The following is a 20,132-nucleotide window of genomic DNA, read 5'->3' as shown; positions in this document are numbered from 1 at the left end:
GCTTCCATGCTGCCGCCGTGGTCACGCCTGAGCTGGGAGCACAGTTTCTTCCTTCCACAGGCACTAAAATCCCGTCTGCCTCCCAACTGCCCTGGTGCTGTGTACAGCTGCTGGGGTGTTTGCTCTGGGAGGCGGAGATGCAGAGCCTGTAACTGATGCTGTGATGACTGCATGGGCACAGGGGATAGCTGCTGGCAGGTCTGGCTGTAAAGCCAGAAGCACACGGGGACGTGTGGTGTCAGCCCAGGAGACACAGGGCTTCTGTCGCCTCGGGTGCTTGCTGTCACACGTGTGAAGACAGAAGTGCCGAGTTGAAGTGTCCTGGTGGGGTCCCTGTTTCTGCAGTTCGGTCACTGCTACCCAGCACCCAGAACCCTCAGAGGGGAGGTTTGGTGAAGCTGAAGGGGGTTTGGAGTTCCTGGGAGAAGCTGGTTTCAGTGGAAGGTTGTTTGCTTCTCAGCCTCTTGCACCAAGCATGTAGAACTGTTTCCCCCCCAAGCTGTGGAGTGCTGCAGAAGGTGCTGATGGCTCCCAGCAGTGAGGCAGGTGGCGTGCACGGGCACTTTTCTGCTGCCCACGAGTGCAAGGGGACATTCTCACCACAGGCTTCCCAGCTGTGTGCCGGAGCTTGCTGACCAGAGAGCAGAGTGGGAAAAGGGCCTGGCTGTCCTCTGTGAAGTGAAAGTGTGGCAGGGAGGTGTTTCCTTTGGGTTCCAGTTATGTGCTCTGTTTTGTGTCCCTCTCCAGCATTGGTGGCTGTTGGGGTTGGTGACCTTGGTTTTTACCAAGAGTATTGCAGTTGATGGTGGTCAGTCTCTTCATTTCAATCTTGTGTGCTGACAGTGAATGAATTTAGACCATGAGCTGAAGCGACACTACAAAATCCATGTAGCAGAGTGAGCTGCTCCCCCTAAACCCAACTGCAAAGCAGAGCTGCTGTGTTTTGCCAGGTGGTGCATATTCCTTTAGGAGCAAAAGATGAGCTGACCACTGCTAAAGGTTTCTGTAATGCATTTCTACAACAGCTGTAGAGCACAGTCGTGTGCAGGAGTGTCTGATGCTTGCAGTCTGCTGCTGTGGTGCCTTGGACATCTTTATTTACATCCTCCTCTATTTAACAACAAGCTGTAGAATTCTTTTCTTTCCTCAGTTGTCCCAAGTCCAGCTGAAGCGTTGCTTTTGAAACTTCCATCATGGAACTGGGGAAGGAAGAGGTTTCACTTGCTAGAAGTGATGTGTGGCCAGTTGTCTCTTAGATGTGGTCCAGGAGGCTTTGCTCATGCTTTTCTTTCATCACTTGCAACCAAAGTCTTTCTAGGTAGTAGTTTGGCTGTCTCTCTTCCTTGGGAGGGGTATTGAAAGCCTGTTGTGACCAGGGTAAGACAGTTTCAGGTACTCTAAAAAGCAGCTGGATTTCTTCAGAGTGGAAGTTGCAAACAGGGCTTTCTCACCCAGAATGGAAGTGGGACTTGGTGGGAAGCAGGGACTGGTTGTGTTTGTTGGTGGGCTGCTGCTGTAAGTTGTTCCAGTGCTTGCAGTTTGGCCTGGTAGCCAGAGATAGCTGTGCCACTGCCTCCAAGTGCTGGAGAATCCTCTTTCCTGCCTAGCAGGCTGGCAAGACTGAGATGTGTGCTAAGCAGTGCTGCCAGAATGTGTGTGCCCTGCCTGTCACCCCGTGAAGAACAGCTTGCTCCTGCAGCTCTGACATCAGGAGTCATCGTCGTGGCTCTATGGTTGTGTCTGATTGCCTTGACAGTACAGTTGCATCTTCCCCTTGTTCTAGTTTGGGGTTGTTGTGTGGAAGTGACCCAGCCAAGAGGCATTGGATGCTCTTGGGACACACTGTGCAGGTAGATGGATGCTGCTGTGAGGCAAAGCCCCATCGAAGTCTGTGTGCCACTCCCACTCTTGTCTCATTAGAGAGTGAAGGGATGAGTGGCCCCTCAGCTGAGCTGGGACATCTCAGGAAGCCCTGGTGCATCACAAGTGATTGCCTGGGGATTCATCTCTCTGAATTCCTACACGACTTTGCTCCTGGCACAAGCATTTGGCTCGGGGTTACCTAGTGCCAGCCTCCAAGGGTGGCTGCTGAGCTGAGTCGTTAGGTATTGTGCCACAGTTACTAAGCAGGCTTGTGAATGAGCTGCTAACAATAGCTTTTCTTTCTCCAAAACGGTGAGGTGTGGTCTGCTTGGGCCCCCAACCAAGATGATGTGCAGGAGAAGAGTAAAGCATTGTTCAGGTGACTGTTGTAAAATTACTGTTGTAAAAGCTTTTCAAGAGCTGGTTGGAACAAGCCACATCACTGGTTCCATGCTTCCAGCAGCTTTGGTGACAGTTCCTCCAGGCTTCATGGAGCCATGGAATCACAGAATAGGTTGGGTTGGAAGGAACCTTTAAAGGTTGTCAAGTCCAACCCCCCCAACATCTCGATCGAGAGCAGGCTGCTCAGTAGTGGTACAGGTTCTACTGTTATTCCTCAGAGGTCAGAAGATCAGTCAGTACCTTCAGGACAGTTGCTCATGTGAAGGTAGATTTCCCTCCAAGAGCTTTAGTCAGAAATTCTTTGAAAAGTGATTTTGCTCAGGAATGTTGTAGTAGAAATTTCCTTGCAGCTTTTCTGTTCTTGTTGTAGCTGAGTTGCTTCAGGAAATGCCTTTCCTCATCTGCTCACAGCCGTGAGGTTCAGACCAGCGGAGGTGGTGTGGTGTTTGAGCAGGAGGTGCACATGGAAGCTCTGCACTTCAGACACGCAGAGTTGGGCTCCGCGTCTCACACGAGGCAAGCCTCCCCTCATCCTTGTATTTATAATCCCAAGTGACCTTTTCTGTGTTGCTTTATTCTTTCTCTGGTAAATGAGGTCATGTTGAAAACCATTATGGTTTTTAATCACTCTCCATCTGTCGTGCTGTACAGTCACTTCTGAAAATTGGGAAGGAGGCTTTTCCTGCTGGATTTGCCTCAAAACGGCGCTGAGCCATACAATGGCCTGCTGGATGGGTCAGCCAGGCAACTGCCTACTGGTACTCTGTGGCCTTCCTGATCTTCTCTGACCAGTTACAAGGCTGCCCAAGAAGGTAGTGAGAGAGACCACACTGAGGTCAGCAGTGCACTTGTGAATGTCTCCAAAGAAGCATGAAGGATGCTTTGCTTGTGCTACTTGTACCCACGGGGATGGTTTTGTAGAGGGAGCCCTCTGACTGTAGATGCTTCTGGTCACTCATTCACAGGATATCAGGCCACAGCCAGAATCCATGCATCCCATCGGAGAATCAAGGTAACAGAGCTCACTTAGATCTAAGGCAAGTTCTGAACAAACTTCTTAGGGGAAGGCTCTTTTATTCTTCTTATAAAGGAGTCTTTACATCCCTTATTCTCCCTGAAAATGCTGTGTTTGTGGGCTGTGCTCCTCAGGTTGTAGTGTGGTGGGTTTGGAGGTAGCACCATGGAGCTGTTTGATTAGGGCTGGGAGACTCTGAAGTGAGTTGTTCCATGGGAGGAAATCATTGCCATCTTCTTCACCAGACAGGGCCTTAAGAGTCTTCTGCCTGCAGTGGCAAGTTCTGTCTCCCTGGGGAAGATGGGCTCATGCACACACAAGTCAGCATTATTTGGCCTTTCCCAGTACTAAGCACAGGCCACATGCACATGATGGGGTGTCTGAAAATGCTGCAGGTCTCTGTTTTTGGTGGGCTACCAAAGAAGAAATGGTGTGAGGCAAGCTGCCCCATTTGTGTTTCTAAACCCAGCTGTTAATAGGTGGGGAGTTACTCTTCAGCCTGCTTTCTTGGTGCTTAGACCATTGCAGCCAGAATGTGTTACTGTGAGTGGCCTCTGGTTCAGGCAGTGTCCAGGACCCTCTCCCTTGGGCACACACCTTGCTGTGGGCACAGGTCCTGTGGCTAGCCTGCGTGCATGGGGAGCTGTGATGGCCATTGACCCATGGCGCCGAGAGCCAGCTCCGAGGCTGCAGCTGTAGGGTTATGGTTGAGAAGCAGGGACCTTCCCTTCCAGCAAAGGCCTTGGGGGCTCCTGGGCACTGTTTTACTGCTTTGCTGTTGCTTTGTTGGGTTTTCTTGGCATCACTGCTGCAGCTGTGAAGAGCGAGTGAGGTGAAGGGCAGGACTGTTCCCTTTTCCGGCACACGCAGATAATTAATTGCTTACAGCAATTACAAGCTGCAGCCTGAGTGTGTATGTCTGGTGTTTGACTCGCCGCAGCGTTATGTGTGGAGAAGTGGAGGGGCCTTCTGCTTGGATTGCACTCGAGTTCTTCAGTGCTGGGGCTCAGCAAGCAGAAACAAGCAGAGAATCTTAAGAAATAAAGTTTGCTTTAAGCCTTGCTGCTTCTTATCCCATCACCACCTCTCTGTGGATGCAGGTGTGGGTCTCAGTGCATGGGGTTTAATGTCTTTAAACTGTAGTTCAAGTAGCTGAGAGTTTTCTTCACCCTCTCTCAGAGAAGCTGTTGGAAAGGGGCCAGAGTGAGCCTCAAAGTCTTGCTGGAGCTCCGGGATCCTTTGGCAGAGTTACAGACCTCAGATGCTTCTGGTCATCCAGAGAGGCTTTTTGGAGGAGTTAGTCTGCATGTGAACTAGGAAATGCTTGTTTTGCTGGAGTGTGTCCGTGGGGCAGTTTGAGCAAGACCCTGTGAGCTCTGGTTTGGTGAGCAGCCGGCACACTGGTTCTTTGTTTACCCATGAGTCTCCAAAGGACAGCTCTCTGTGTGTACCTACACAAGTGCTTGTGAGAAGAATAAACACCGCTGAGTTACATGGGGAAGGAGAACCCACTAGAGTCCTTTCATGCTTTGCTTGTGGTGAAGCTGGTTTGAATGTTGATGTCCACAGCCTCACATTTTGATCCTCCTTCTTGTTGCAGGATGAACAGTTTCTAGGTTTCGGTTCAGATGAAGAAGTCAAAGTACAAAGTCCCACCAGGTCCCCCACAGGTAGGTTCAAATTGCAGACAGAATGTTGACTTTGTGATGTCCTCTGTGATGGTTTTGCTGTGTGTCTCCTGTTTGTTCTGTCACATCTGGTCTACCATAAAAACTACCCTAGCCCTTGGATGTGACTCAGGTAGGCTTGGACTCTTCATGTCTGTTGTGGTATGGAGCAAGGAAACTTTGAATAAGAGTTGTCCTAATGAAACTGGGATTTGCCCTGCTCATGGCATGTGGCACTCAGCTTGGCCTTGCCAGCATCCTGCTTCAGGACACCTGCTGATGGGGTGCCAAGTGAAGAATGGGGCTCCTTGTCAGAGCTGGGTGAGGATCCTGCTCTGGTGCCTTGAAATGAAAGAGGTGAGTCATTGAGGCTTGCACATCTGCTGGCGACTCCAATGCCCAGTGCTTGCTGTGTTTCAAAGCTAAAACCAGATGTTCTAGTAAACCTTGTGTCAGCCTGTCCACATAGGTTTTCTCACCTTCAGACCTGTCTCTGAGGGTGCAGGTGGATGGTACTAAAGAAAGTTTTCTTTTTCTTACTTTTCTTTCAAATAGTTTTGATCTGCTTAAAGAAATAAATAATCTTTGAATGTGTGGGAGAGGTGGCACATGCCTTTGAGAGTCATTGTTCCCTTTCCAGCTGGGTGGATGGTTTTGTGCTGTTGCACAGTTGTTGTGCCAAGGCAAGGTCACATTTGAAAAACACAGTCTGCTTCCTATTGTGTGAGGAAGAAGAGGTTTGCTGGAAAGGTGCTCTCTATCTGGAATGATAAAACTGGGCCTTTAGTTGTTGATTAACTGGAATGTCTTGGCAGCTTGTGTGGGCAGCGTGACCTGGGTAATGCTGATCCAAGGCTTGGAGTTTAATGTGTGCTTTGCATTCTCTCCTTCCATCTCCAGTTAAATCTAGTCCACGGAAACCTCGGGGGAGGCCTCGGAGCAGCTCTGACCGAAGTTCAGCTGTACTGTCAGACTCTTCTTCAGTGTGCTCCCCTTCAAGCAAGTCTGAAACCACATCCATGGAAAAAGTAAAGAAGAAGGAGTCAAAGAGCGGGGAAAAAAGGCGAGGGAGACCTCCAACACTTACGAGTGTCAAGTTCAAACTATCACCAGTGAAGGATGCATCGGACATCCAGAAGGGCAGTAATGAAGAGAAAGAGTGTCTGAAAAAAATCAAAAGGTCACCATCCACTACATTTCAGCAAGCAACTAAAATCAAGAAGTTAAGAACTAGTAAACTCTCCCCACTGAAATCCAAATTTAAGCCTGGGGCAAAACTCCAGCTTGGGAGGAAGGGTGTCCAAATTGTGCGCCGGAGAGGCAGGCCACCATCCTCTGAACGCCTAAAGACATCCTCGCCCGTGGTCATGAACTCGCAGCTGGAGAAGCCCCAAAGGATTCGCAAGGAGAAGGATGGCACACCCCCTCTCACCAAAGAGGAGAAGGCTGCTGTCAGGCAGAGCCCACGGAGGATCAAGCCTGTCAGGATCATCCCTTCCACCAAGAGGACAGATGCCACAATTGCAAAGCAGCTCTTGCAGAGGGCTAAGAAGGGGGCGCAGAAAAAGATTGAGAAGGAGGCAGCTAAACTGCAGGGCAGGAAGGGGAGAACCCAGCTGAAGAACATCCGGCAGTTCATCATGCCGGTGGTGAGCGCCATCTCCTCGCGCATTATCAAAACACCTAAGCGGTTCATTGAGGACGAGGACTACGACCCTCCCATCAAAATCTCCCGGCTGGAGTCCACCCCCAACAGCAGGTTCAGTGCCACCTCCTGTGGCTCCAGTGAGAAGTCCAGTGCTGCTTCTCAGCATTCATCCCAGATGTCTTCAGACTCCTCACGGTCCAGCAGCCCCAGCGTGGACACTTCCACAGACTCCCAGGCTTCCGAGGAGATGCAAACGCTTTCTGAGGAGCGCAGCAATACCCCCGAGGTTCACACACCACTGCCCGTTTCCCAGTCCCCTGAGAACGATAATGGCGACAGGAGGAACAGAAGGTTTTCAATAACAGAAAGAAGCTTTGGCCAGAGGACTGTGAAAAAGCTGTCGGCTTTACCCAGCGTGCCACAGCAGCCATCCTCCTCCTCTCCTCCTCCGCCTTTGCTCACTCCCCCACCGCCGCTACAGCCTGCTTCCAGCATCTCAGACCACACCCCGTGGCTGATGCCCCCCACCATCCCGCTGGCCTCACCCTTTCTTCCCACTTCTACTGCGCCCATGCAAGAGAAGCGCAAGTCAATCCTGCGAGAGCCGACGTTCCGATGGACCTCGCTGAAGCATTCCCGCTCGGAGCCTCAGTACTTCTCCTCAGCCAAGTATGCCAAAGAGGGTCTCATTCGCAAACCGATCTTCGACAACTTTCGGCCCCCACCACTGACACCGGAGGACGTGGGCTTTGCGTCCGGCTTCTCGACGCCCGGCGCCACAGCCCCGGCGCGCCTCTTTTCTCTGCACTCTGGCACAAGGTTTGATATGCACAAAAGAAGTCCCCTGCTGCGAGCGCCCCGCTTCACGCCAAGCGAGGCCCACTCCAGGATCTACGAGTCTGTGACCCTACCCTCGTCGGTCGGTCGCACCACCACGGGGACCTCTGCCACGGGTGCCTCCTCTCGGCGGCGGAAGAGGAAAGTGTTTAGTCCCATCCGATCAGAGCCCAGATCTCCTTCGCACTCCATGAGGACAAGAAGCGGGAGGCTCAGTACCTCCGACCTGACAGCTCTCACCCCGCAGTCCTCCGTCTCCTCCTCATTAACAAGCATTTCTGTTAGTTCTCTCGCCACTAGTGCCTTAAATTCAACTTTTACTTTTCCTTCCCATTCCCTAACACAGTCTGGGGAATCTGCAGAGAGAAGCCAGCGCCCAAGGAAGCAGACAAGTGCTCCAGCAGAGCTGTTCTCATCTGGCAGCCCTGCTCCTCTCTTCCCCTGGTTCACGTCAAGCCCCCAGACAGAGAGAGGCCGAAACAAGGACAGGGCAGCAGAGGAGGTCTCCAAAGATAAAGACGCTGACAAAAGCTTGGAAAAGGACAAGAGCAGAGAGAAAGACAGGGAAAGAGAAAAGGAGAACAAGCGGGAGTCGAGGAAAGAGAAAAAGAAGAAGGGGTCAGAAGTTCAGAGTAGCTCTGCGTTGTTTCCTGCAGGTAAAATACCCAAAGAAAAAGTTGTCAGCGAAGACATTGCAGCCTCATCATCTGCCAAAAAACCTGCTGGGCGCAAGAAGTCCACCGCAGCAGATCCCGCGGCAGATGCCTCCTCTGCTGCTCTGGTGGAGGCAGCAGCCGTCAAAACCAAAACGTCCAAGAAAGGTAGAGGGGGGCTGGACAAATCAGATCCGGACCTGAGCCCCACCGTGCCAGCTTTGGAGAAGGAGAAAGCTTTGCGTCTTGCTGCTCCTTCATCAAGCACCGTTAAACATTCCGCTTCCTCCATCAGCTCCATGCTGGCTCAAGCAGACAAACTGCCAATGACTGACAAGAGGGTGGCCAGCCTCCTGAAAAAGGCAAAAGCCCAGCTGTACAAGATCGAAAAGAGCAAGTCCCTCAAGCAGGCAGATCAGCCCAAAGCACAGGTACTCCTTTCTCCACGCTGTGTTTTTGCTTTGAACCTCAGCTGAAAGGCACCAGTCGCTTTCACGCCCCGACCGTGAAGAATTAACACCCTGTGCTGAGCAGCTGCTGGTGCAGCAGATGGCAAACAGTCCCAAACCGAGGCACCCTGGGCAAGAGCTGAGAGGAAGCTGCATTGCCAGGGATCAGCACCATGGTGCTGCTTAGTAGCTTTCTCTGAATAAATCTAAGCCAAACGATCCGTCCAGAGCGATAGCACTCCTGAAAGCACAGCTCCAGCAAGCTCCTTGCTGTGTAAACTTGCCCTAATGGCACTGGTGTTGAAGATCAGTAGCTCCAGTTTTATAGAGAACACTCCCAGGATGCTGTCTCTGAAGTGGAGACCTGCATGCTGCTGTGTGTCTGCCCTGGTACAGAAGCAGTCCAGGCCCTCACAATTATCTGTTCGGGGAGTCCTGGTAGTAGGAAATGTTTCAGAATCTTCTGATGAAAACATGGAAAATTGCACTAAAATGCTGCAGTTCCTTTAGCACCTCAGTAAACCAAACCCCTCACCTTAAGGCCAGCCACTGCAAAGCTCTCAGCCAACCTGATTTACTCTGGCTTCTGCTGGGTCACTTGGCACCAGGTATTAGTCCAGCTCCAGTCAAGTAATGTTTGTGCTGCCAGTGCCTTGGTAAGGCAGCTTCATGAGCTGGGGTCATTTCCAGTAGCAGGTAGAAACTTTCCTTGTGATTCCAAGTGAGTGGAACCTCCTCTTCTGTAGAGTTTATCTTCTCTTGGAATAACTTAGAAGGTTGAAAGGCCTCATTTTTATCTCCATTCTAACAAAGTGCAACCTGAGGATTTAGGTTGTCCAGAAGCTTCCAGTAGGTGTTTTTGCAGCCTGGCTTTGGTGCCTGTCTCAGGAATCCTTTCTGTTCTCCCGTTCTGAGCCACAGGGACAAGAGAGCGATTCGTCAGAGACGTCGGTGCGTGGGCCACGGATCAAACACGTCTGCAGGAGAGCCGCGGTGGCGCTGGGCCGCAAGCGCGCGGTGTTCCCTGATGACATGCCCACTCTGAGTGCCTTACCGTGGGAGGAGCGGGAGAAGATACTGTCTTCCATGGGCAATGATGGTGAGTTGAGGTTCTGAGCTTTTGTGGACTGCTTTGAGTGGTTAATGAGGCAAGTTAAAGAGTTCTGGGCTCCTTACCATGCAGGATTTGCTCCTTTAGCTGTTGTGTTTGTTCTGGATGTGTGGCCTGCACTGACCGTGGGCTCTGTGCACATACGCGAGCCTGCACACTGGCACATCCCCTGTGTGGCTCTGCAGGTAACCGAGGCTTCACCCAATGCCTTCCATTGGCAAGCCAGATGCTCCTGGAACATTCTTTGACATCAGTGAATTCACATCAGGCTTTTTCTTTTTTTGTGATTAGATAAGTCATCGATAGCTGGCTCAGAAGAGGCTGAACCTCTTGCTCCACCTATCAAGCCAATTAAGCCAGTGACCAGAAACAAGGCACAGCAGGAGCCGCCGGTGAAGAAGGGACGGCGCTCGAGGCGCTGTGGGCAGTGCTCAGGCTGCCAGGTTCCAGAGGACTGCGGGGTCTGCACGAACTGTCTGGACAAGCCCAAGTTCGGAGGGCGCAACATCAAGAAGCAGTGCTGCAAGTAAGTGGCATCTGAGGAACCCTGCACTGAGCCACCCCTGACACCCTCACCCTGCAGGGTGGGCTTTGAGTGAGGGCTGAGGCTGGGTCGCAGCAGAGGACTGAAAACAGTTTAAAAGTCAAGGACCTGGTTCAAGGTGTGCTTGTTATGAGCTCTTTAAAACTTCGTTCTGGTTTACTCTGCCCAGTCTGACACAAGCAGCCTGGCACTGAGAGGCGTTCAGTACAAGGTCAAGGGCTCTCGTTAGGCAGCATGGACTTCCACAAGGCAGGCAGCATATGCGTGGAGTGATCTCTTCTCCCACGTTGCAGTTTTGACGAGCTTGTGTTGGCAAGATGGTGTTTATCTGGGGTGTATGCACTGTCCTGGAGGTCGTGAAGAAACACTACCCTCTGTTCCTTTCTCCTGTCAGTTTTGTACATATCACTGAGCCTGTTTGCTGTTTGAAACTGCTACCTTAAATCCATTTTGCGAGAGTAAATAATCTGTCTGAAAAGGCAGCAGCTGAAATGGCACCAACAGAGACTGTTGTGGTACAGACCAAGCTGCAAGTATCTTCCAGTCCCATCCTACTCCAGCTGTAACTAGTTTTGTCTGAAACAGCCTTAGTTGGAATTAAGGAAACCTACAGTGGAGAGAGGACTCTTGGAAGCACCCTGATGCTTCTGAAGTCTTGAGATCCAAAATTAGGAGGGGATTTGCTGGTGGAGCAGTGGTATTGCCTAGACAGCTATATTAACCTCCAAATTGTGTTAAGAGGGCTGAGAAGTCTCTTTGACACATCTCTGAGGAAGGAAGGGAGGGAAGAAGGAAGGAAGGAGAAGGATTGCTTGGGAAACAGTAGTGGGTGTATTGATAATGGTTTCTTCAGCTTCTCCTGTCTAATGTTCACAGACTGCCATCATTAGCCTGCATTGTTCTGATTTTCCAACCTGCTCTTTCTCTGTAGGATGAGGAAGTGCCAGAACCTGCAGTGGATGCCTTCCAAAGCCTATCTCCAGAAGCAAGCAAAAGGTAGGCGAGAGGCTCGGCTTGAGAACATGAGAGGGAGAGAGGCTTTTTTGTCTTGTGGAGAGCTGATGCTGGCTGCTCAGCCTCTCTCTGCCCTTCAGGTGAAGCTTTTCCCTGCTCCCCAGTGCCACAGGGCTGGATGAGTCTCTGACCCAAGGTCCAAGCAAGTCATCCCTGTGCCCTGTTCAGTCCCTTTGGGAGAGCTTCATGTTGGTGTGGCAGTACTCAGGGGCTGCTTCCTTTGCACAACTAAGCTCTGACTCTGCTGTGCTGCAGGAGGGTCTGGCAGTTCAGAGCAGAGGCCCCAGGCATTAGAACACAGCTTGCTGCTGAAGCCAGGGGCATTAATGTCACTGACCAAAGGCTGTATTTTTTTCAAATAGCATTTTTTTGTCTTGTATGACCAAGTTGTGACATCAAAGTGTCTGCTTCCTTGCTTTAGAAAATCAGCAAATCACTCCAAATCACCATTTTGTCTGTGTTGCTTTATTTACACTTCTTCTCCCCAGCTGCAAAGAAGAAAGAGAAGAAATCAAAGACAAACGAGAAGAAAGAAAGCCATTCTGGGAAGAACCAGCTGGACTCTGGGCAGAAGCAAGCTCCCCAGGCAGTGGTGGCCAGAGAAGACAGTGCTGTGAAGAAGAGCAGCGAGCCTGCCCGTAAGCCCACGGAGGAGAAGCATGAGGATGGGGCTTCCTCTGTCCCAGCATCGGAGCCCAAACAGGCCCCTGCGCCTGGCACCAGAAAGACTGGCAAGCAGGCGGCCCAGCCCATGCAGCCCCCTCCTTTGCAGCCACCCAGCTCAGGGCCGTTGAAAAAAGAAGCTCCTAAACTGGCCACTTCTGAGCCTAAGAAAAAGCAGCCTCCCCAGCCAGAAATAGGTAAATGGGACAGTTTCTGCTCAATCCGTTTGAGTCGCGGTAAATAACAGTGTAGATACTGCTAGAAGCTGTTGGATTTGAAACTGAGAAAGGCTTCGGGAGCTGCTGAAGTTACAGCAGAGTTGTTTGGAAGTTTTGTTTAGAGCTGGCTCCTTTCTACTGAACTGCAGCATGCCTGGGGCGGGGAAAGAGACAGCAGGCAGAATCCTTGCTGTGCTTGCCAGTCCATAGGCCTGCGGTGTATCTGGAGGCTGTTGTCTGCTCATGTCCCAATGACAACAGAGGCTGTAATCTGCCAGAGCCCCACTGGTGGCCAGCACAGCAGCTCCGTGGTTCAGTGCCTCTGCACCCAGAGCACCTCAGGCTTTGAGCAGAGCATGCTGTGGGTCATGCCTCCAGGAGGCTGCTTGAGCCACAGCTGGTGAGGTGCAGTCACAGAGGAGGGTGGAGAAGTTCTAAGTCTAAAATCCATCACATGTTACCCAGCTGATTTTTTTTCCCCTTTTCTCCTCTACAGGTGGCTGTTAGTTACTTGAAATACTCATAATTTTTCCCCCCTTCCTAGGCACAGAACAAAGCAAACAGAAAAAAATTGCTCCCCGTCCAACTTTCCCTGTGAAACAGAAACCAAAAGAAAAGGTGAATACTGCTTTTTGTACAGTCAGTAGATGTCAAGAACCCTGAGCTTGTGTCTGTCTAGAAAGCAGAACTGAGTTACTTAACCCTCTTGCAGGTTTGGGGCTTTTTGTCCTTAGAGATGTTTGGGTTTCCCTTGTGGCAGGATGTGGACGCCAAAGCACCTGGTGTACACCTAAGGTTCAGCTCAGCTGTTAACTTGTTCTCTAAGACTTGCACCTTGTGGGGTGGGGGCTGGATTTTCCACAAGAAATGGAACTACCTTCCTCTCAGGAGCAACTCCAGAACAACAGCCAAAAATCTAGAAAGAATTGTCTTCTTTAAATCTGAGAGGACTGCCTAGGGACTAATTACAGCAGGAGCTGCCTCGCAGCAGCGCTCCAATGGGAGCCAACAACGCGGTGTGAGGGGAGCGCAGCAGATGCGTTGGAGATGTAACTGCCTGTGGAACGCTCTTGAGAGATGGTTTGCAGAATGCAACACAGTACCCAACTGCTACCCACTGGTTAATGCTGTGGTGGTTTTGGGGGGCTTGTCTGTGAATTACCTACGTTTACTGTCATTGCTGGTGAAGTTCTGCCTCAGGGGGTTGGGATTAATACAGGCTCCTTTCCTTGCTCAGGAAAAGCCCCCTCCCATAAGCAAGCCAGAGAGCAGCACGCTGAATCTGCTCAGCACTCTGACTAACGGAAGCAGTTCCAAGCAAAAGCCACCTACAGATGGAGTCCACAGAATCCGGGTGGATTTCAAGGTAGAGGACCCAATGTTTTAAGTCTTTGAATGTTTCCTGGCTCTAAGCACTGGAACTAGAGTCCCTCGAGAGTGCTGGCAGCGACCTCTCGGCGTGTCGGGTACCGTCCAGAGAGAGCTGCACGTAGGAGCCTGCGTGACAAGTCACTCAGTTGGTTTTTTAGAAGCTTGTTTGCCTTTTTCTTCCTCATAATTAGAGTTCTGGATGAAGAGACACTTAAAGCTTTAAAACCTTAACTGTCAATATGTGAGGATGAGCAAGAATTTGAGGTTTATGAAGAATTATTCCATTAAGATGGAACTCTAAATCCTTACCACAACTTGAGCCAACAAGATTTGGGGAAGATGTTAGTAACTTGTAATTGACAACCTTCGGGGCATATCTGGGGTTTTAAACTGATAACTCATGTACTTTTCTGAACAACAGTGTTGAAATAATAAAAATCAATATTTTCCTAATAATTTTCCAGTCCATCTATAAGTGTTCATCCCGGAGATCATAGCGAGATCTCAGCAGTGTTTGATCCAAATACAATAAAGTGTAACTCTTCTGAAGTGTCCCTTTCAGCAGTGGCTGTGCAGTGGTGCCCAGCTCTGCCCGCTCCCGCCCGCTTTCCTAGGAGGAAGGCTGGCGTGTGGCGGAGCCCCTTGGCAGGAGCCGCGCCGAGACGCGACTGTTCTGACCTAAAGTAGAGCATGGCAGAGGCTGAGGAGGCCTCATCTGGAGGCTAGTGGCAGGCACTGCCCGTGTAAGGCAGAAAGATCAATGTGAGCACTCTGTACTGATGTCGTATTGCCTTGTTCTGCTTGGTGACGTGTCCTTTTGTCCTTGCAGGAGGACTGTGAAGTGGAGAATGTTTGGGAGATGGGTGGGTTAGGCATCGTCACCTCGGTACCTATTACTCCCAGGGTGGTCTGTTTTCTCTGTGCCAGCAGTGGACACGTGGAGGTAAAGCATTGTGTTCTGCCCTCAATGACTTAGTTACAGCACAGCCTTGTTATAAAGCCAAAGCAGTACGAAATATACCTCGTAGCCCAAAGCAGTGTAAGTGCTGCCTCTAAAGCTGTCCTGGCTAAGCTTTCTCCCAAGATGCCAAAAGGCTAAGTGTTTAAAACCAATCTGAAAGCTTCTGTGGTGCTCACTTTGGAGGTGACCTGTGTTAGACATATAAAAATAGTGTATCTGAGGGCTCCCACAGCTCCTGGTTTGCCATCCCACCCCTGGTGGAGAGCTAAGGGCTTTGCTTTCCTTTGCCTTGGAATAAGAAAGGCCCCCTGAGGGTGTGGGAGGGCTTTAGGCAGTATTGGCCTTCCCAGGAGTGTCTCTTACCTGCTGAGAGCTGCAAACCATCACTAAAACATGACTGGGAAGGTTCTGGTGCTGCATAAGGAGCTGGATGAAGATGTGTTAGATACGTTTCCAGGTGTAGATAGGTGCCTCCTCAACATCTCCAGACCAGCTGTGCTGGGAGGAGGACTGTAGAAAAGGCTTGGTTGTGATGAGTGAACAATGCTCGGGGAAAAGAGGGCTGAGTTCTGCCTGTGGGAGGGTTCTCTCAAGGACTGTGAAGGTCCAGTGGGGCAGAACCATCCCCTTCTCAGTCAGGTTGCCAAAAGGTACAAAGGATTCCTCTGTCCCCGGTGAACTTGTGGTGTTCATGCTTTAAGGACAATTGTTTTCCTAGTGTGAGCAGCCTTGAGGGGACACCTAGACATTATAAGAGCTTTCAGGGAGAGGTGTCTCTCATGGCTCCACACTGTCCCTTTCTTCTGCACTGACTGTTCTGGGGCATCTGGCTTGTGTTGCAGAGAGGGAGGGAGATCCCAGTAAGCCCTATAGGTCTCTGCCATACCCAGAACATGTAGACAGCAGGTCCCACAGTGCCCTTTGCTGGTAGGTGCTCAGTCTGGGTAGAGGAGGATGAGTTTGGGTTGTCTGAAGTACATCTAGTTTCCCTTCTGAAACATGCCAGTAAGTCTGTGTTCTGTCAGCTGTAGAGCAGAAATCAGAGCAGTTTGGGGGGCAGAGCGGGCTTGTGTGGGGCTTCAGAGCAGCTTCTGACTTGCTAAACCTCCCTCTCCCCCTTGCAGTTTGTGTATTGCCAGGTCTGTTGTGAGCCTTTCCACAAGTTCTGCCTGGAGGAGAGCGAGCGGCCGCTGGAGGAGCAGCTGGAGAACTGGTGCTGCCGTCGTTGCAAGTTCTGCCACGTCTGTGGGAGACAGCACCAGGCCACCAAGGTACCACAACCCTGGGGACCTGGCAGGCACCCTATGCCACTCCTGGGAGCTCCTCCTCCTGCTCCAGAGCCCAGCTGGCAAGCACACAAGGGGAGCAAGGAAGCCCAGGGGCTGGGGATGATGACTCTTGAGTCACTTCCTTCTATTTTCACCACCATGGGGGAATCCCACCCGGGGTGAGCACATACAGGGCTTTGTGTGCCCTCCCTGGGTCTCTGTTCCAACATGTTTTCCTTTTGCTCCTGTAGCAGCTGCTGGAGTGTAACAAGTGCCGAAACAGCTATCACCCTGAGTGCCTGGGCCCAAACTACCCAACAAAACCCACCAAGAAAAAGAAAGTTTGGGTGAGGGACTTAGGTTTCTTTTTCTGGGGTTATTGACTGATGTAACACTGTGGGCCAGAGCTCTGCAGATGACTTGCTCTGATGGAATTGCTTGGGCAGGGCTCCTGTTGAGTTGGAAGGCACTGTTTGGAAGTGGGTAATGAGGTGGGGTGTTGATAAGGCTCTGAACAAGCAGCCTTTGTAGAGGGATTGCAGCCTTCCTACTTGTGGTGATTCTGCTGATCACAGACCCAGAACAATGAGGAAGCTCTTCAGAATGGAAGCACTTGCCTTGGTCAGAAACTGACCAGTTGATGTTGGTACTGAGACAGTTTGGGTCAGTGCACTCTCCTGTGCTTTTCAAGTTCTAAACTAGTGCCTCTGGTGCATTTGGTACTAACACTTTGTAGCTGTTTCTTTCTGTTCTCCTGAGCTGGAAAATTTCTGCAGTGAGAACTCGAGTTTAAGGTCAGCAGAAATGCCACAACTTCCCAGGTTGTTGTTTTCTGTGAAGGAAAGGTGATGTTTTCTCCAGTGCAGGATAACTATACGGGGGTTTCTTTTCTGTTTTTTCTCATTACATCATCACCTTCTTACCATGAAGGGGGTGAAAGCTGGGGACATGTTAGTGACATTTCTGGTGTTTGAAACTCCTTATTCTGCATTTGCTGAGTAATGAAGACTGTGAAGTGTGTCATGAGGACTAAAGCACAGAGCCACCAGATAAAAGCAATAACTCCTGCCTGCCACATTCCTTCTCCAGATATGTACCAAATGTGTGCGCTGCAAGAGCTGTGGCTCCACCACGCCAGGCAAAGGCTGGGACGCGCAGTGGTCGCACGACTTCTCCCTGTGTCATGACTGTGCCAAACTCTTCGCTAAAGGTACCTGAAGCTGCCATCCCTCACAGCAGGAGCCTCTTCAGGTGCTGGGTTTGAGTGCAGCAGAGTTGGTGTAGAGAGAGCAGGGTGGGCCAGGCATGGTGCAGGAAGGAGAGAGCTGCTGTTTGGGTCAAATGGGAGAGCACCTGTGCTGCTGTCTGTAGGGCAGCCAGGTTCTCGGGCTTTACACTGGCTGACCAAAGTCAGCACTGGTGTGCTGTGGAGTTGGGGGCTTCCAGCATTTAAACACTTTACTGTATGAAGCACTCACCACACACCTCTTGGGCCAGGCTTTCCAGAAGCAGTTGAGAAGACATTTTAAAGGACTCCTGACTTAGAAGCAACTAAATTCCCATTGTGAAGTGGTTCCTTCTTGTGTTGGTCACCATGTGTGATGCCTTGGAGTCTTAGGAGAGACACTCTGGGGAGGAATCTCAGGATAGAAAATCTTCCTTATTCCACTTAATTTCTTCTCTGTATGCCATCCTTGTCCTTCCCTTTGTCTCTGTAAAGCTAACTGCACGCCCTGTTCTGTTAGTGTCACCACCCCCAAACAACAGGTACCCAGTCAAAGAGTGCTGCAGGAGGCAGCAGGGGTCCCACAGGTTTGTTTTTGTGGCTGTTGTTAACAGTGGTGTAAGAGCTGATGCAACTGTGCTGGGGTTCTCTGAGAGATGCTGTCTTTGCACACCAGTGAGTAACCACCCTGCCCTTGGGGGGGTGTGTCATCTGAACTTCTGAGAGTCTCCATGTCTCGTTTACAGGGAACTTTTGTCCTCTTTGTGACAAATGCTATGATGATGATGACTACGAGAGCAAGATGATGCAGTGCGGGAAATGTGACCGCTGGGTGCACTCCAAGTGTGAGAACCTCTCTGGTAAGGCAAATCCTCATGTCCTTATTACTGACAGACATGGGACAGGGAGTAGAGCAAAGTAATCCAGCCTCAGACCTTTCTCATTAACACCCTCATTTGTGGTGGCCTGCCTGAGAGCGGCTGCAGGCTAAGCAGCGCCAATGTCAGTGACAGCCTGAGAGCACAGGACTGGCCCCAGTGCATCACTGCTCAGTTGCACAAAATGCTTTTGTGATGTCAGAAGTGTCTCAGTAGTTGCAGAGCAGAGTTGTCCATCTATCCATTGCTCAGCAGAGTAGCTCAGGTTGTTATGGTTGGTTTATCTCCAGATGAGATGTATGAGATCCTCTCTAACCTGCCTGAGAGTGTGGCCTACACCTGCATTAACTGCACAGAGCAGCACCCCGCTGAGTGGCGCCTGGCACTGGAGAAGGAGCTGCAGGTGTCCCTGAGGCAGGTGTTGACAGCCCTATTGAACTCCAGAACCACCAGCCACTTGCTGCGGTATCGCCAGGTAAGCTGGAGCCCCACGGTCTGCGGCTCAGAGTGTTCCCAGGCGCTCGGCTGTGTCCTGGTGCCACACTCAGCAAGGTCTTTGTGCTTTGCACGATGGTGCTGTGGGTTCTGCTTAATGCCCTTTGTCTGTTTCTGAGCAAACAAAGCAGCAGGTACTCAAGATACAACCTGGGCAGCTAGGAAAAAAAATTGAGATCAAGCTCTTTGAGGAATGGGAGGAATTAGCTCTGTGATGTTGCTTTCCTGACAGTAGAGCAGGATTTAGTCTTGAAATGCTTATTCAGACCTGAGACTTCTGAGAAGTGAGTTTGATTCTCTGAGCCAATCACTCTGCCCTGCTGTGTGCTGCAGAAGCTGTGTAAGCTCTTCTTGTCCCTGCATTTTCAGCAGGAATTCGGAGCTCGAGTCTCCTTTCGTTCGTTTTAGCCAGAATCTGTGGGCCGGTAAATGTGTGTGGGGTTTGTCACGCTTCAGTAAGCAATAGCCCTCTGTCTGGTGGTTGCTGTTGACAGGCAGCGAAACCCCCTGATTTAAACCCTGAGACGGAGGAGAGCATCCCATCCAGGAGCTCTCCTGAAGGTCCTGACCCACCTGTCCTGACAGAAGTCAGCAAACAGGAAGAGCAGCAACCGCTGGATCTGGAAGGAGTGAAAAGGAAAATGGATCAAGGCGGCTACACTTCTGTGGTATGTTCTGGTGTTCCACTCTAATACCAGATCCTGTGAGCTGCTTTGTGACCCATGGGGTTTGTAACTGAGCCTGCTTGAGCCTTCATGAACAAGGAAGCAAAACCCTCATGAGTTAGCCAGCTTAGCTGATTTAAAACCAGTCAGCACTCAGCTCTGAGTAGAAGGAAAAAGGGAAGAGCTGTGGGTGTAGCAGCTCTGCCAACTGGGCTGCCAAGGCATGAGGCTGCTTCTTCCTCACAGCCAAAGCCTCGTTCTGTTTAGAAGCTCAGTCTTGCAGTCAGCTGGGTGCTTGTGGGATGCCTTGAAAAGCTGGTGGGTGGTGTAACTGTACAGAAGGCAGTCCTGCCAACGTGAGGTTGGTCTTTCCTACAGCTGGATTTCAGCGATGACATCGTGAAGATAATCCAAGCGGCCATTAATGCTGATGGAGGGCAGCCAGAAGTCAAGAAAGCCAACAGCATGGTCAAGTCCTTCTTCATTCGGGTGAGCCACACAAGTCGCTTTGAAATCTGCCTGTAGTGTACCAGGACTTGTTGCTGTTGGTATCCAAGGGGTCTCTCATGTTTGCTGTTGTTTGGGAGTTTCCAGGAGTAAATACATTGGCAGAGCTGTTGCTGTTAATGGAATCCTACTGGTTGTGCGTTTGTAGTAGGTCTTGGCTGAGCATCTCTGAACTTCTGGCTGTGCCATACAGCATTTCTAATGCAGTCTTGTTTTCTTTCAGCAAATGGAGCGTGTTTTTCCATGGTTCAGTGTGAAAAAGTCCAGATTTTGGGAGCCAAATAAAGTAACGAGCAAGTAAGTAATTGTTCTGTGCCCAACTGTGACACCCCATGGTTCGCCAGCTGTCCAAGCACAGAGTGTCAGGAGAGCCTGTCTGTGGGGTTGGGGTTGCAGGTGTTCCTCTGTCGTTCCCTTTTTTGAAGAAGTTAAACAGAAATCCCGTCCCCAGGGGTTTTGTACATTTCCTTGTTCTAAAGTGAAGAGACTAAAAAGTAGTTTAGAACTGGGTATGTTATCTGTTGGCTTGTCAGTCCTGCCCTTCCTGCTCCTCACCCATTTGGCCTGGCCCTCCTCCTGCATGTCACCCTCAAAAGAAGCAGGCAGCCACCTCCCAAAGCTCCCAGTCTAGGTGACTGGTCGTAGCCTCAGTTGGGAGCAGACATGGATTGTGATTTG

The 20,132-nt window shown here is 50.7% G+C and overlaps 1 protein-coding gene across 1 annotated transcript in view; it reads left to right on the top strand.

The window, feature by feature from the left end:
* The window catches only part of KMT2A (lysine methyltransferase 2A), a 38,139-nt gene that overhangs the window by 3,486 nt on the left and 14,521 nt on the right, over positions 1-20,132 (top strand). Inside the window, exons 2-18 of the mRNA XM_054176146.1 lie at positions 4,881-4,950; positions 5,848-8,516; positions 9,456-9,633; positions 9,937-10,171; positions 11,121-11,185; positions 11,692-12,063; positions 12,629-12,702; positions 13,322-13,450; positions 14,285-14,398; positions 15,541-15,687; positions 15,936-16,031; positions 16,774-16,894; positions 17,656-17,769; positions 18,078-18,262; positions 18,777-18,950; positions 19,326-19,436; positions 19,678-19,751. Coding sequence (XP_054032121.1) covers positions 4,881-4,950; positions 5,848-8,516; positions 9,456-9,633; positions 9,937-10,171; positions 11,121-11,185; positions 11,692-12,063; positions 12,629-12,702; positions 13,322-13,450; positions 14,285-14,398; positions 15,541-15,687; positions 15,936-16,031; positions 16,774-16,894; positions 17,656-17,769; positions 18,078-18,262; positions 18,777-18,950; positions 19,326-19,436; positions 19,678-19,751 — 4,928 coding nt within the window. The remainder of the gene's footprint in view (positions 1-4,880; positions 4,951-5,847; positions 8,517-9,455; positions 9,634-9,936; positions 10,172-11,120; positions 11,186-11,691; positions 12,064-12,628; positions 12,703-13,321; positions 13,451-14,284; positions 14,399-15,540; positions 15,688-15,935; positions 16,032-16,773; positions 16,895-17,655; positions 17,770-18,077; positions 18,263-18,776; positions 18,951-19,325; positions 19,437-19,677; positions 19,752-20,132) is intronic.

The sequence above is a fragment of the Dryobates pubescens genome, chromosome 34 (genome assembly GCF_014839835.1).
Source record: "Dryobates pubescens isolate bDryPub1 chromosome 34, bDryPub1.pri, whole genome shotgun sequence".
Lineage (NCBI taxonomy): Eukaryota > Metazoa > Chordata > Aves > Piciformes > Picidae > Dryobates > Dryobates pubescens.
Note: the sequence above shows the minus strand (reverse complement) of the source record. Positions and strands in the feature narration are given on the sequence as shown.